The following is a 16,136-nucleotide window of genomic DNA, read 5'->3' as shown; positions in this document are numbered from 1 at the left end:
AGTAAATCTCAGTGTCCCTCCCCCTCCCTTCTTTCCTTCTATTATAATAGGTTTTTGTGTCTTTTCATGTTAGAATCCTCTACTTAACTTATTATGTTATTCCCTCCTTGAACCAAAACCAATGGTTTTGGTTCAAGCTCATAAAATATTCATCTCCCTCTCTTCTTTCTTTCTACTATAATATATTTTATGCCTCTTTGTGTGGCATAATTTACCCTTTTCTCCCTCCTCCTTTCCTCTTCTCCCATTACAGTTCCTTTGCTCCCTTTAATAGGGGTTGTTATCATCACTTTGGTTAGTTTTTACTCACACCCACTATCTATGTACAAACCTTTTAGATGTCATGATAATTATACAATTCTCAATATTGACAGGTATCACCTTCCCTTATGGGATGTAAATAGGTTGCTCTTATTGAATAACAAGTTATGTGTGTGTGTGGATGTGTATATGTGTCTTTTCCCTGTTGACCTTTTTGTGTCTCTCTTGAGTCTTGTATTTGGAGATCAAATTTTCCACTGAGTTCTGGCTTTTTCATCAGGAAGGTCTGGAAGTCCCTTATTTCATTGAATGACCATGTTCTTGCCTGAAAGATTATGCTTAGTTTTGCTGGATAGTTGATCCTTGGTTGTAGTCTGAGTTCTTTTGCCTTATGAAATATCATATTCCAATCCCTCTGATCTTTTAATGTAGAAGCTGGTAGGTCCTATGCGACCCTAACTGTAGTTCCACAATATTTGAATTGTTTCTTTCTTGCTGCCTGCAGTATTTTATCCTTGATCTGATAGTTCTGAAATTTGGCTATAATAGTTCTTGGAGTTTTCAATTTGTGATCTCTTTCAGAAGGTATCCAGTGGATTCTTTTTATAACTATTTTACCCTCTCTGGTTCTAGGGCCTTAGGGCAATTTTCCTTGATGAGTTCTTGGAAGATGTTGTCCAGGCTCTTTTTTTCATCCTGGCTTTCAGACTGATAATTCTTAGATTATCTCTTCTGGATCTGTTCTCCAAGTCAGTTGTTTTTTCAATGAGATATCCCACATTTTCTTCTAATTTTTCATTCTTTAGGTTTTGTTTGACTGATTCTTGATACCTCATAGAGTCATTAGCTTCAAATTGACTGATTTCTAATTTTTAGTGAATTATTTTCCTCAATTAATTTTTTTGGCCTTTTCGAGGGCATTTGGAGTTAAGTAACATGCCCAAGGTTCCATGGCTAGTTTTTTTTTGTGTGGGTGTTAAGGGTCTGAGGACAGAACCGAACTTGGGTTCTCCTGACTCCCGGACCAGCGCTTTACTCATTGCATCCCCTAGCCACCTCCCTAAATTAATTTTTGAAGTTCCTTTTCCATATGTTCAGATTTTGTTTTTAGGGAATTCTTTTCTCCAGTTAGATTTTGCACCCCTTTTCCAATTTCACAATTTTTACTTTTTAAGGATCTGTTTTCTTCAGTAATTTTTTTTTTCTATTTTGGCAAGTGTAATTTTAAAATAACCAGTCAGTTGATCTTCTACCTTTCTAATTTCGCTTTTAAAATCCATCTTGAGCTCTACCAAGAATGCTTTCTGGTCTTGAGACCAGTTCATATTCCCTGTTGAGGTTTTAGAATTGGGTATGGATTCAAAGCTGACCTCTTGTATTTGGTTCTTCTCGCTCACTATAAAAGGATTCAATAGTCTTTGTTCTTCCAAATTGCTGCTTTCCCATTGTGATTGCCTATTTCCTGGCCTTTAAAGGGGATTTCTGCTTCTGGGGTATAGAGGGCTCTGCAGCATGCTTCTTATGCTGGGAGCTAGGGGTATGGTTATTAACTTTGTGTGCTGTGTCCTCTGGGTGTGTAGACTGAGGCCAGGGCCAGGGCTTTTTGAGTTGCCTCAAGGTTACTCTGAAGCTCACAGTATAAGGTGTGGGGGAGGGGTGGTCTGGTTGCTTCAGGATTCTAACTCCCAGCCCCTAGGGGAAAAGTCAGACAAGCTCAGCTTCTGGTGGCTGGCAATGCTGGTGTCTGCTGGTTCCCCTGGTTGTGTGAAGGCACACTTGGGGCTCTGGTGTTAGAGCTTTCTGCCTCCACCCCCCTAGGATTCAGGATCTCCTGCTGGTCAGCTGAGATGGCGCTTGTTGGGACAGCTCTTGCCCTGCACCTTAGCCTCAGCACAACCACACCCATGGCCTTCCTCTAGGACTCCCAACCCTGCTTAAGGTTGGGCTATTTCAGTATTTTACCCTGAGGTAATATTCTCTGGGTTTTCAGGGTATTAGGGAGAGAGTGGAGTGGCTGGGGTTTACTCTGCCATCTTGGCTCCCAGGGGCTCAGGTAGTTGATTTTTGAACATCAAGGCTGTGGGTTGGTAGCCACAGAATTAGCTGCTGCTGCCACAAGCCCTGTGCTTCCTCTTACCCACCTTCAGCAGATCCCCCATCCTATGGTGAGAGGTCTGAGAATTGGCCCTGTGGTGGCTGAATCAGTTTGCCCGGGCTCACTCTGGCTCCTCTCTGGTCAGGTCTCAGGTCTGTGTTGGTGTAGCCTCCACTCCGCACTTCCCCTGCCCAATCCCATGAGCACACCTTCCTAGAGTGAAAATCTTCCATTCACCATCTTCCAATGGCTTCTGCCACTCAAAAATCCATTCAGATTTACTTTTTAGAGGTTACTGAAGGAGTTCACAGAGGAGTTCAGGTGAGTTCCTGCTTTCACTCCACCATCTTCTGGTGAACTTTTAAAATTCCACCTGACTTCTTGAAGGCCCTTTCAATGGTAAAGATTTGTGATTCTGAACAATATACTTTTTCAGGTTAAAAAAGGAAACCCTTCCTCCACCAATTCCTAAATTCTCCAGAGTAACCAAGATTCAGGGTCTTGTTGCTACAAGAATACTGCCTTGCTGCCACCACATATGGTCTCCTCTCTGTATAATATTTGACCAAGCCTTTCATGGAATCCTAGACTGTTAGAGCTACCAGGGTACTTAGATATTATATTGTTTCTCCCCCTCCTTTTACAGATGAGGAAATTGATACTCTAAGAGGTAAATTTGCCCATTTAAGGTCACTAATGGTAGGACTGCTCTGGTAATTGATGAGTGCAAAATTAGACTTGGAGTAGGTAAGTGTAATGAGAGAGCTGGGGCATAATTCAACAGGATTCTTGGAGCTGCTTTCCCTTGTTGCAGCCATCCCTCCTCCCCCAAACTTTACATTCATATTTGCATATACTGACAATACACCAATGCAATAGTTAAAAGTTGAGCCATTCACTTCATGTTCAAAGTAGGGAAACATTCAGCCCCAACCTTAGAGAGAGGGCATTGGGGTAGTAGAGAGAATTAGAGCCAATATCTGAACTATATCTGATTACACAGCTGCTTTAATAGATGTCATAATAAGGTACTTCAAGTCATGGAAAGTGGAGACTTGAAAGCTGCAGGATGAGAGTGGCTTCAGGAGGATTCTCCTGTTTCGATGGGATTTTTTTTACCAAAATCTAAGGCTTACAGCTGGATTTAGTAAGATTCTTGGCTCTGAATTTGTGACTTCCTTTCATCTTAATGAGTGTTAATCATCCAGTTTTCTTACTTCTAGGGGTACCATTGGGACCATAGCAGCACTGATCATCATTGGATGGTGCAGTCTATCTGCATCCAAAATCTTCAGTTCAGCACTGACTATGGAAGGACAGCAACTTCTAGTTGCCTACCCTTGTGCCTTGCTTTATGGACTTTTTGCCCTCTTGACTATTTTCTAATGTATTCAGAGTAATCTTATTGTGTGTTCTTTGCATGTCTAGGTATTTTGGAAAAAGATTAACTTACTTTAATGATATGAATTTTCTTTACCTCTGAATAGATAATAATAAATTGAGAAACAGAGCAACATTTAAAGATGGTAAAGAAACTTCTCCAGGTGAAAGATATTTTTGCTTTTCTGCTTGTGAAATGAGATCTAAAAATAAAATGATTATAAAATAAAAATGACTCTTTTGAAGAATTTTTTCCCATAACTCTTCTTAAGCAGATAATATAATTGGGATATAGTTATACCTTGCTTGACTCACTAGAAATATGCATGAAGAATTGTGTATTAAATAAAATTATATGTACTAAGAGTATTTATTTGCTTCTTAAAAGTGTCCAATGGAAAATTAATTAAGAAACTAAAGAAATTCTCCATATTATATGGTCAGTCCTTAATTCAATGTGAATTAAAAAAATATGTGATACTTTACAGGCTTCTTTATACTGGTAGGTGTAAAGTACAGGTATTATAGATAGTTAAAAAAATAGGATAGAAATCTATCTTGGCCTTTCCTTTGTGCATATTAAATGAACTTCTTAATTTGAATGGAAGATGGGCTTCTCTGAGTCTTCTTATTGACAACCAGTATTGTACATTTCATTAGGCTCACATTGGAACCCAGACTATGGCCAGGAATATGGTTGCCCGGATAAGAGGATGGCTATTGATATCCTTATCAATCATATCAGCATTATATCTGTTATGTGCCAAGGTGACTAGGAATTTGAGACAAAAATGAATTGGGTCCTTTCCTCATGGAGTTTATATTCTAGAGGGGAAAGCTGTAGTACTATATCTTGATTAATGTGAGCAAGACCCAAGTACTAATTTTAGAATGGAGTCTTTATTAAAAGGCCATGTGGCTGATCAGGCCACGTGGCAGGCTGAGCTGGCACCATCCATATCTCAGATACAGCAATAGCAGTAGCAGCCTGCAACAGCCCCGATCTGGGGCAGAACCTTAGCTTATAAAGGGGGGACCTTACGTAAGCAGTGATTGGTCAGTACACACCTCGAAACTCCCCGGCCTGACCCAGAAGCCTGCCCATTTCTATGCAGGTGAGCTGACTGGGGAAAGGGTGGAGCTGACCTGGCAGTCTGCTCACTTCCTTGGGGGGTGGGGGAGTTGTGGGGAAAACCAGACACAACAAGGCAACATATAAATTCATATAAAATAAGTGCTTAGAAAATAAATTCAAGGTAATTTTTTTGGGGGGAAAGGCATTAATAGCTAGAGGGGTGTGAGAATCAGAAAAAGAGCATATAGAAGGTAGCATTTGATCTGAGCTTAGGAAGAAATGAAGGATCCTAAGGGGTAGAGACAAGGAGAGGAGTGGCACTTATTCCTATCCAAAGCATTTTAAAGTTTCTGCTGAATGTGTCCTTGGGGGAGGTTCCTCACATTTCCATACGTTCCCTTCCAAGTATTGTTTAAGGAGGAGTAAAAGAAAACACTTTATTATAGCAGTATCAAACCTGTGCCTTGAGGATTGGATAGAAGAGATATCAAATAGAACATACACAATTTTCCCCAATGTAAGCACAAAAGGAGAATTAGAACTTCTCTATGTATTGAGATGCTCATTCATTATTTCTATGTGTACTTTCTTTATGCCTGGAGCAGAAGCGAATTGCTTGATTCCAAGGAAGTTTTGTGAAAGATCTATGGGAAAACATGGACAAAAATTGTAAAGGAGTAGAAAGTGGGGCCGGACTGCAATCTGCATTGAGAGAGGAAATGTCCATATTGATGAGATTGCAAATTCACTGAAATACCAAATTTTAATTAATTAGAGTCTTTAGTTGTTAGTCTTTCTATATGAAAAGGGCACTGAATTAATTAACAATTCAAAGAAAAAATTGTTCAACATAAAATGCTACACTAATATATATATAATTTTTAAATTGTTCTTATGTTTCTTCTTTCTCCTTTGGTGGATCAGTCTCTAGGAGGCCATCATCTTGGGGCTCAGTAAATTGATTGTACTTTTTCTCCTGTTGATTGCTTTAAGTCCATGAATTTTGGGGGGTGGGGGCAGGGTTGAGAAAGAAGTTGGGAGAGAAGCAGATATAGTGTGTTCTTTAAAAGGAGCATTTTTTTTTTTAAAGCAATCGGGGTTAAGTAACTTGCTCAAGGTTACACGGTCAGTTATTTCTGGGTGTGGTGCTGAGTATCTGAGGCCAGATTTGATCCTGGTCATCCCGACACTGGAGTCAGTGCTCTTACTTGCTGAGCCACCTGGCTGCCCCTAAAAGGAGCATTTTGAAAAGTCTTTTTGAGATATTTGTTGAGAATTTGAAAGTACTTTAAAGCACCCACATTATCAAGCAAAACTATGATAATTTTTTAAACTTAGAAAACTTTATTGAAGTCATTTAGGAAGCGCCTACACAAAACAAAAGTGAGCTTTTCAAAAAGTTCATTCAGAGATAAATAGTGGATTTTTACTACTGAATGTGTTTTCTAAATTAAAAAAAAAAGCTCAAACTGTATCTTCATGAATTCACAAGGAACATTTATCTCAACTTTGGCATTTTTGTTTTGGGTTTTTTTCTGCTTTTTTTTTGGAGGGGGGAGGGCAGGGAAATTAGGGTTAAGTGACTTGACCAAGATCACATGGCTTTTAAGTGTTAAATGTCTGAGGTTGGATTTAAACTTAGGTCCTCCTGACTCCAAGGCTGGTGCTCTATTCACTGCACCACTTAACTACCCCAATTTTTGTTTTTTAAATAAGTTTTTAGTGATATATTTTGTTTTTGTGTTAGCTTGATTTTTTCCATATCCCTCTCTTTCCTCCAAAAAGCCATACCTTACAATAAAAAAAATTTTTTAAGAAAAAAAGAAGAGGAAAAAAATCAGCACAAAGTCTGGAAATATACACAGTGTCTTCACTTCTGCAAAAAATAGTGAGAAGACTATTCTTATATCTCTTCCTTGAGGACTTGCTTAGGCTTTATAATTTTGCAACATTCCTTTTCATTGTTTGTTTTTGTGGTGGTTCTTAACATTTACCTGTTGTCATCATTGTATGTGGTGTTTTTCTGTCTTTCTTTATTCCACTTTGCATGTGTTCATTATATCTTTCCATGCTTCTCTGTCTTCATCCTATTCATTTTTCAGCATAGTAATATTCTATTATACTCATATACCACAATTTGGTTAACCATTCCCCAAATGATGGGAATCTACTTTGTTTCCACTTCTTTTCTACAATGAAAAGTGCTACTATAAATATTTTGGCATATAGTGAGCCTGCATGTTGTTAATGACCTCCTTGGGGAATACGCTTAACAGGGTAATCCCTAGGTCAAAGGGTATATATATCTTAGCTACTATATTTGTCCAATTCCAAATTGCTTTCCAGAATTGTACTAATTCACAATCCATCAATTTATTAGAGTGTAGTATTTCTAGAACCCATCCAGAATAATGATTTTTCCCATCTTTTGTCATCTTTGTCAACTAACTATATAGGAGGTGAGAGCTCAGAGATCTTCTGATTTGTGCTTTTATCATTATTACTGATTTAGGGATTCTTTTATATGTTTGTTATATATGTTTGGTTTGTATGTTTGCAGTTCTTTTGAGAACTGTTTGCTCATATTTATTATCTATTGAAGAATGTCTTTTGATTAAACATTTCTTTTAGTTATCTATATGTCTGGTGATGCTAAACCTGTATTGGAGATATTTAATATAAAGTCCCCATGCCCCCAGTCAACCAATTCCTTTCTTATCCTTGATGCATAAATTTTCTTTGTGCAAAAACTTTTTTGTTTTACATAATCAAAATTATCTATTATATCTTTCAGAATTGTCTCTATCCATGGTTTAGATTATTCCCCCCTTTCTGTTGCTGTGAAGAGTATTTTATATGCTTCTATTCTAATTTCTGTGTGATCTTTAATATTCAATTCATGTTTATATTCTGTATTTATTGTGGGATATAATGAAATTAATCTAAACCTAATTTTTGCTAGACTGCTTCCCACTTTTCCCAGCAGTTCTTATCACCTAGGGAACATAGATAATTTATATACTTGGGTTTATTGAACATTGGGTTATTGAGTTCCCTTATTTCTCATTCTCACTTGTCTAATTTGTTCCAGTAATCTATTTTTTAACTGTTACCAAATGGTTTTGATGATTGCTACTTTATAGTATTGTTTGAGTTCTGGAGATACTGTTCTTCATTCCTATCTTTCTATTGTCATTATTTGATATTCTTGATATTCTGTTTTTTTCTCCAAATGGATTTTGTTATTTTATCATCTAGCTCTATAAGCTAGTTTGCTAGCTTAATTGGTTTAGCACTAAATGTATAATTGATTTTGGTAATATTGTCATTTTTATTATTTTGGCACAGCCCTGCCATGAGCACTGAACCACTGGTATATTAACTAGGTGTCAAATTGAGTGAGTTACAACCTTTCTGGGACCCAGTTTTCTCATATATAAAGTTAAATGGCTGTATTAGATAATCTTACAAGGTCCCTTCTAGCTCTAAAATGATATTAAATTTTCTCTGCATAATAAATTAGATGTATATTTTACTATTGTAGATATATCTTTGGTCTTCTGCAAAATGATCTTTTTTTTCCAGTGGGGATAAGGAAGCCATTAGATATAAACATTTTGTATCCTGATTGCCAGTTCCCAGTGTGGGCCAGCAGGCAACTCTTATTTCTTGTTAATCTTGGTACTTCGACTGGTACAAATAAACTGTGCAGCTCTGGGAAAATATAGAACACTGCTCCATCATTATTCATCATCTTCTATTGCCCATGCATGCAGTTTCGAGGCTCTAAAATAATAGAAACACACAAACCGAGATCCTGCATAGATATCCAGAGGACATGTCATACTCATTAGAAAGAAAATTAAAGGAGAAAATCCAGAAGCTCTCAATCAGGGGAGCACTGGCTACATGGTTTCTCTCAGCCCTCACCTAGACTCCCTACTATCTAACCATGCACACTTTGCTTATCCTTGTGTGTGTCCACACAAGCACACATGCCAGGTTGTTTAAAGATGCACCAACTTTGTTTCCTGATTTTGAATCCCATAAATATCTGCAGGCCTACATGAAAGCACTGACATTCCCCAGCTGTTGCCTGCAGGCCCAGGAGGTTTCTGTCCTGGAGTCCAGTACTTGCCATTCCATCTGTGCTCTCTGAAGCTTCCAACCCATGCACTGTGCTACTTGCTGATGGGGAGAACTTCCTTATGTCTATATCAAATTTCTATTCAGATTTACTTTTACACTTGACCAATGCCTGACATGACTAATGAGTCTGATCTCTAGGACAAAAGAGATGGTGATGGTATAGAAAAAGAAAACAATTTTAAAGCCTGGCTTTTCTAACATTTAGAGAAAAGCACAGGATTGACCTTTGGTTATATTAATTTCAACAGTGTCAAGGTTAGCTAGCATATAAATAAAAGCTCTATAGAGTCCAGGGCTGTCCAAAATTTCTTGTCTTTTAATATTCTGTTGAGATCTAATTTTTGTCCCTACTGTTTAGTTTCTTTCAATTAATAATTAATGAAAAATGCCTACTTTGTGCAATGAACTGTACTAGCTACCAAGGGAGATACTAAAACAAATAAGAAATAGTTCCTATCTAATAAACTTTTAGATTTACAGAGTGTTTTGCTAACACTCTAAGGTAGGTTGCATAAGCATTAGTATTACCATAAAAGAGAATACTGGGGTTCAGAGAGGTTAAATAATTTGTTCATAGTAAGGCAGTTTGCATTAGAGCCAGAACTTAAAACTTGAGTCTTCTCATCAAAAGTTGAGGGCTCTTTTTCTGAGAAAGAGACAGAGACAGAGAGAGAGAGAGACAGAGAGACAGAGAGAGAGAGAGACAGAGAGAGAGACAGAGACAGAGACAGAGAGACAGAGACAGAGAGAGAGAGACAGAGAGACAGACAGAGACAGAGAGACAGACAGACACAGAGAGAGAGAATTTCTTTGTTTTTAACTGAAGTGTGTATTTATGTTCAGTAGTATGGATTTTGTGACAAAAAAATGGAAAATAATAAGTTTGGAAGTATTTTTGTCTGACTTAATCAAGTTTCGCTTCACAACCTATTCCTACTTTGCTAGTAGAATAAAAAGTACAGATTGCATGCAGAAAGTAGATAGTCATTTGGAAGTAAGAGACTGCCTACATTTTGACAGGTGTGATTTGCGGACATGTGCTAGAAATAGAAGATCTGAATTACTTAGGTCCTGTTCACAACTGCCTATTCCTAAGGCTGCAGCAACCTTTATGGTACTCAAAGACACAATACTTTCCATTCTGCTTTACCCCCACCCCCACTCCCCACATTAGGAATGTCAAATTTTTTTAAAAAATAGGAAATTTCCTATTCCCTCTTTTTCTTAGCCTATCACCACTGCCGACACCACCTGTTACTTGATGACAGATTCACAGGGTCCTTGTTTCCTAAGCCACTTTTCATTTGTGAGTTGCAGGCTGGAATCATTTTCTGAAGGTTCCTTATTCTTATCAGTGTCAACCAGGCCATGTCAGAGGAAAACCTTGAGGGTGGCAGCCAATCATTTACTGTTTCAGTAAACAATAGAGATGACTTATTTTCCATTACTTTAAGGTCAGTCTAGAGTAATAAGTCCATAGCTGACACCAGCCCTTTAGGATGGTCTTAAAGGAAAGATCAACATATTTTTATTGTTTTCTTTTGGTCCTGCTCTATGATTTCATCTGTGTAAAGAACTATTAGCATGGGAACTTTCTCAATTGCTGTAGATTGACAAATCACCTCTAATTTTGGTTTTAGAGAGTTGCCTGGGGTACTAAGAAGTTAAGAATCAATCCATGGACAAGAATTTGTTAAGCACTTACTGTGTGCTAGGTACTATGCTAAGCATGAGCAAACAAAGGTATAAACACAGTCCCTGCCCTCAAGGAGCTCATAATCAAATGGGAGAGGCAAACCACTATGGTACTTGGTGTAAATGGGAAACAATCTTAGAATAAAGACCCTAGCAGTGGAGGGATAGAAGGAGTAGTAAAGACCTCTTGTGGAAAATGGGGTTAAAGTTGAGACTTGAAGGAAGCCAGGAAGACTAGGAGGTAGAAGGAGAACATTCTAGGTATTCTGGGCATGAGAGCCAGTCAGTGAACATGCACAAAATTGGTAAGTGGAGTAGTATATGTGAGGAACAGCATGGTCCATGGTCACACAGATAATAGGCAGTTCTTGAACCAGGGTCTTCCTGAATTCTGTCTACTATGTTACAGAGTGTTTTGTCTACTGTGCCACATGACCTCTCTTGTTGATAATCTCGTGAACATTTTTCATGACGTTGACAATTTTACCTAAAATAAAATTATATGAAAATGATTTTTCGGGGGTAAAAACAGTGGTTTTATCAGTGTAGGAAATTTCTGCTATGGAAATTCCCTTCACCTATGCAGATCATCAGCTGTTTGATCGCTTCTGTTAGTTGCTTGGGGGTAACTGAGAGCTTATGAGATTCTAACTAGATAACTAGGTGACCTTGACTGTCCTTTCTAACTCTTGATTCTGTGGCATATATGCATAGAGATAAATCTGCTTGCATTTATACACATATACATACACATATATTCACATATACATACATGCACATATGTATGTAAAACAACCAGGTCTCATTGTATGTTGTATCTTCCTTTCATTTACTATATTCCATATTATAATTAAATAAGTACACTTTTTATCTCCCATACTAGATTTCTTGAGGCCTAGAACTATGTCTTCTTCAACTCTTTGTGAATAAGACAGCTAGCGCATGCCTTATATAAACTAGATACTAAGTAAAATGTTTGATGAATGAATAAATGAATGCCAACAATTAAAAGAAATCACTGATTTCATTATCAATCTGAGAGACAGGGTTTCCAGGTAAAAATTTTGAAAAGAACTTCAGAACTCTCAGACTTTTAAAAGTTGAGGGACATCAGTATAGTATAATGGAAAGAGTAGTGAAGGGGCTGCCAGGTAGCACAGCGAGTAAGAATACTGGCTCCAGTATTGGGATGACCTGGGGATCGAATCCGGGCTCAGATACTTAGCACCACACCCAGAAATAACTGGCCATGTAACCTTGAGCAAGTTACTTAACCCTCATTGCTTAAAAAAAAGGAAAGAGGAGTGAATGAGAAGTCAGAAGTTCCAGAAGCAACTAAGGAGACCTGAGTTCAAATCTAGTCTCAGACACTTGGTAGATGGGTTACCTAGGTAATGCACTTAAACCTCAATCTGCCTGAGTTTCTTCTCTTGTAAAATTGTGACCATAATATCACCAACTGCCATAGTTGTTATGAGGATGTGAAGAGGTAATATTTGTAAAGGGTTTAGCATAGTGTCCGGAATGTAGTAAGCCTTTAATAAATGCTTGTTTCTTTATTGCCAAGTTCAATTCAGGGCTTTGCAACTCCTGGTTATGTGAGAGCAAGCCACCTCCCTTCTCTGGTCCTCATTTCCTTGTCTGTGAAATTGTACTATATAATCTCCAGAGTACCTTCTAGTTGCAATATTCTGCAATAACTGGACTTGGCTAACATTCGTAGTTCTGTAGAATAGGTCATCACAAAAATATCATAGAATAAATATAAGTGATACTCTTGAATAAGACAAGGCTAATTTTACTGTACATAACATGTTACATAGCTAAGTACTGAATCCCCAGAATACCAGTTGCCTTCTACTGCAATTGAATATGGCAAGCCTGGCACCAAAAATAGTCTCCCAAAGCCAAGAAGTGGATCTGATCCCTCAAGCCCTGTCAGGGCACCATGCATGCATCACTGTGGCTTCATTCATCTTGGCACTGAAGCTTTGGAGACTGATTAGAAACAGTAAAAGACGGTTGGGACCATGGTAGTGAGTGAGAGCACTGAGTCATGGGAGAGGAAAAGCAGCATATACCGTGGCATGTGTTAAATGTTTCATAGAATCTAAAGCAGCAGTGGAAGGGAGTGATAGAGAGCACATGTCAATGAAGGGAGGCAGTTGCCCAAACAGTACTCTCACCACAGGAGTGAAAAGTTCAGACAGAATTTCAATTGCTTCCTGAAACGCAGCTGCAGTAAGAGCATCTCAATCAGCAATGCAATTTGTTGACTCTTTTTAAAAATTGATGCTTCTTGTTTAATAAAAAAAAAATGGGGGCAGTTGAGAGAAATGGACACCTGGAAACTCAGATGCAAAGGACTTTTCTCTATTGAGCAGACAAGGGTGTGACAACAAAAGTGCAGATTACAGCAAGATGGTTTGTAATCAAGTGAAAAAGTCAATAGTGGCCCTGATGATACAGCTCCAGGTGCTCAGATGTTCATCTGACAGTTTTATCTGACTCCAGAGAGGCCCACATTGGGCACCACTGTTTTTCCTCCCGACATATTGCCTCTTCCCATATTAATTGCTGAAGCTGTCGAAAGTCACATAAATACAAAGAAAATTTGTTTCCTCAAATCACAAGATTCGTTATTGCTTTGACTTGGATACTCTGTTTACCAGTACTGTTTACAAAATGGTTTAAGGAGTTTGTGAGTTGAGAAAAAACATTCATTATCTAGATTGGTCCTTGTATGCAGAGAGGCACTCCATTGTTGGGTTCACACTTAAAACCTTTCCAGCTTGGTAGGATAAAGCTGTTCTCTGGTTGCCATAGACTTTAAGAGCTCAGGAAGGAGGTAATACAAAAGACATAGTCTGTGCAAAGTCAAGGGGATGGTAGATGGAATAGTGTGTGGGGAACAAGTAGACCAGTTTGATGAGGCTGAAAAATGAGTAAAGGGGAATAATGTATAATAAACTTAGTAAGGTCGGTTGGTGTCAAAGTGTGAAATGCTTTGAAAACCAAACAGAGGCGGTTTTATTCTATCTTAGAAGCATTGGAACAGAAACACTGGAATTTTTTGAACAAGGGAGTAACATGGTCAGATCTTTGTTTCCAGATGATCACTTTTGGCAATAGTATGGACGATGGATTAGACACAATTGAGGCTAGAAGTAAGAATAGAAGGCTGTTGTAATAGTCCGAGAAAGAGGTGATGAGGGTCTGACCCAGAGTGTTGGCTATGTGAGTCAAGAGAAGGGGATATATATATATATATATATATACATATATACATTTCTCATATATATATGAGAAATGTTGCAATGGTAGAATTTATTAATAAGATGGAAGCTGATTGGGTTTCGTAGGTGAAGAAGTAGAGTCCTGGACACATAGCCCTTGGTAGTTAATCTGATTTCTGCATCCAAAATATCCTCCATAATGTTTCTGGGATGAGTGAATTTGATAGATTCAGTCTCTGACCTTTGGAAGCTTGCAAATGAGACAGACTGAACAAATATAAACAAAAAAGTCACCTTACTAGATTATTGACCCATTTAGTCTTGTATTCAATCTTTGACAGTAGTACCAAGGGACATCAACCTAAAAGGCAGTACTGTCCTTAAAGTAGCCCATGTCCTTTTGTAATGCAGCTTTCATATAACCAGTAATGCTGTCATTTTTAGGACGTTATTTAAGAATTTATATCTCTGAAAAGCACCTAAACCAAATATTATTTCTCATGACAGCAGTTTATCACTATGTTTTACCTAGATAGCAAACATGAATGAGTACCTTCTTCCCTTTTAAGAGTATTTATAGGCACTGATCACTAGATCCTAAACCTGTCACTTTCATTGCCTACATTATTTTTTGCCCTATTAAAAAAGCAGTTTGTATTTATTTGTCATTTTCCTATACAAAAAGCATCCTTCTCAACAAACCTGCAAGAAGAGAGTATAATTGTTAGCATCTGCACTGTACATTTAAACCTCTTTCTCTCCCTGTCTCTGCCCCCTCTCTTCTCTCTCTCTCCCCTCTCTTCTCCCTCTCTTTTTGTTCTCTTTCTCCTCTCTTCTCTCTCTCCTCTCTCTCTGTTTTCCCCTCTCTCTCCCCACTCTGTCTGTCTGTCTCTCCCCCCCTCTCTCTCATCCCTTCCTACTAGTAGTGTAGACTCCTAGTATATAGCTACTCCTAGTATAGACTCTTATTTTCACCATCCTGCACTAAACCCACAGCCTCCTAACTGCTCTCTTGAATCCAGGCTCAACTTTCAACAAATATATCCTTCATACTGCTGGCATATTAATTTTCTTTATGGATAGATCTAGTCCTTCAATTCAACAATTTAAACCAGCAAATATTTATTAGGAACCTACAATTGCATGGAATCTCCTAGGCATTGAGAATAAAAATTAAAAAATGAAACTAGTTCTGTTCTCATGGACCCAGTGGAGAGCAGGGGATACAATATGAATATAAGTATATTTCAGGGTAGAAGGTAAGTTCAGTTCCTTTTACATGCTGAAGGAGTATTGAGTGCCGTAACATCCTCTAAACTGTAGAATCCTAGATCGAAGCTATGGTTGTTTTATCTTTGTTATGGGTCTAAATATCACGGGGAAGGTTTTCCAGAAGGATTAATGATCAGCAAAAGGGATCTCTAAATCATGGGAGGAATCAGGGTTGTGGGAGGTAGGAGTTTGCTAGTCATAAGATAGAGGAAATATCAGTAGAGTAGAGGAGGGGGGTTGAGTTGCAGTCTCCTCTTAGAGCAAGAGGTCTTGACCTTTTGTATCATGAACCCTTTTTGCAGGCTAGCAAAGTCGATGTATTCCTTGGAATGTTATCTACCTACATAATTAAGAATAATGCTAAATTTCAGTTAGAGGTTAGTGAAAATAAAGAAGTATTTTTTTCCCATCCAAGTTCACAGATCTATAGACTTCTCCCAACAAGAACCATTGTAGTAAAGAATATAAATTCCTTGAGGGCACATATTATTTCACTTTTCTTTGTATTCTTAGGGCCTAGCACAGTGTAGGTGTTGGACAAATGTTTATTGATTGATTGATTGATTGCATTCTTCTTCATCACACTCCTTATGATGGTGTGGTGCCAAGGTGTAGCAGCAAGCACCCCAAGCATCCCTAGGGTTTGCTGCCAACACAGGTTCTTGGATCTGGTTTGATAAAGGAAAGCAACTCAAAATGGGTTAACAACCTTACTTTAATCAGTCAAACATATATCATTTACCTTGTTCAGGAAAAAAGGTCAGCACCCTGAACTTCAAAGTATACAGGCAGAATTATCAAGACAGAAACAGATCAAGTAGACAGCTTTCCAAACTGTCCAACCATTACATCCATACCAAATCAACATCTGGGTTTCAACATCTGGGTTTTTCAAAGCCAGGGGGCTCTGGACAATGGCTTCCCATAATCCAGATGAAATCACAGAACACTTCTGTAATGGGAATGCAAATTT

The 16,136-nt window shown here is 38.2% G+C and overlaps 1 protein-coding gene across 1 annotated transcript in view; it reads left to right on the top strand.

The window, feature by feature from the left end:
- YIPF7 (Yip1 domain family member 7) overlaps nucleotides 1-3,968 on the top strand; it is a 43,963-nt gene extending 39,995 nt beyond the window's left edge. Inside the window, exon 6 of the mRNA XM_069105025.1 lies at nucleotides 3,580-3,968. Coding sequence (XP_068961126.1) covers nucleotides 3,580-3,742 — 163 coding nt within the window. The 3' untranslated portion in view covers nucleotides 3,743-3,968. The remainder of the gene's footprint in view (nucleotides 1-3,579) is intronic.
- The last annotated feature ends 12,168 nt before the right edge of the window (nucleotides 3,969-16,136 follow it).

This window comes from Petaurus breviceps, unplaced genomic scaffold (genome assembly GCF_028583685.1).
Source record: "Petaurus breviceps papuanus isolate PSGF00001 unplaced genomic scaffold, PetGlider_PUasm1.0 76, whole genome shotgun sequence".
Taxonomy (NCBI): Eukaryota; Metazoa; Chordata; class Mammalia; order Diprotodontia; family Petauridae; genus Petaurus; species Petaurus breviceps.
The sequence above is the reverse complement of the archived record's forward strand: the minus strand, read 5'-3'. Positions and strand labels throughout refer to the sequence as shown.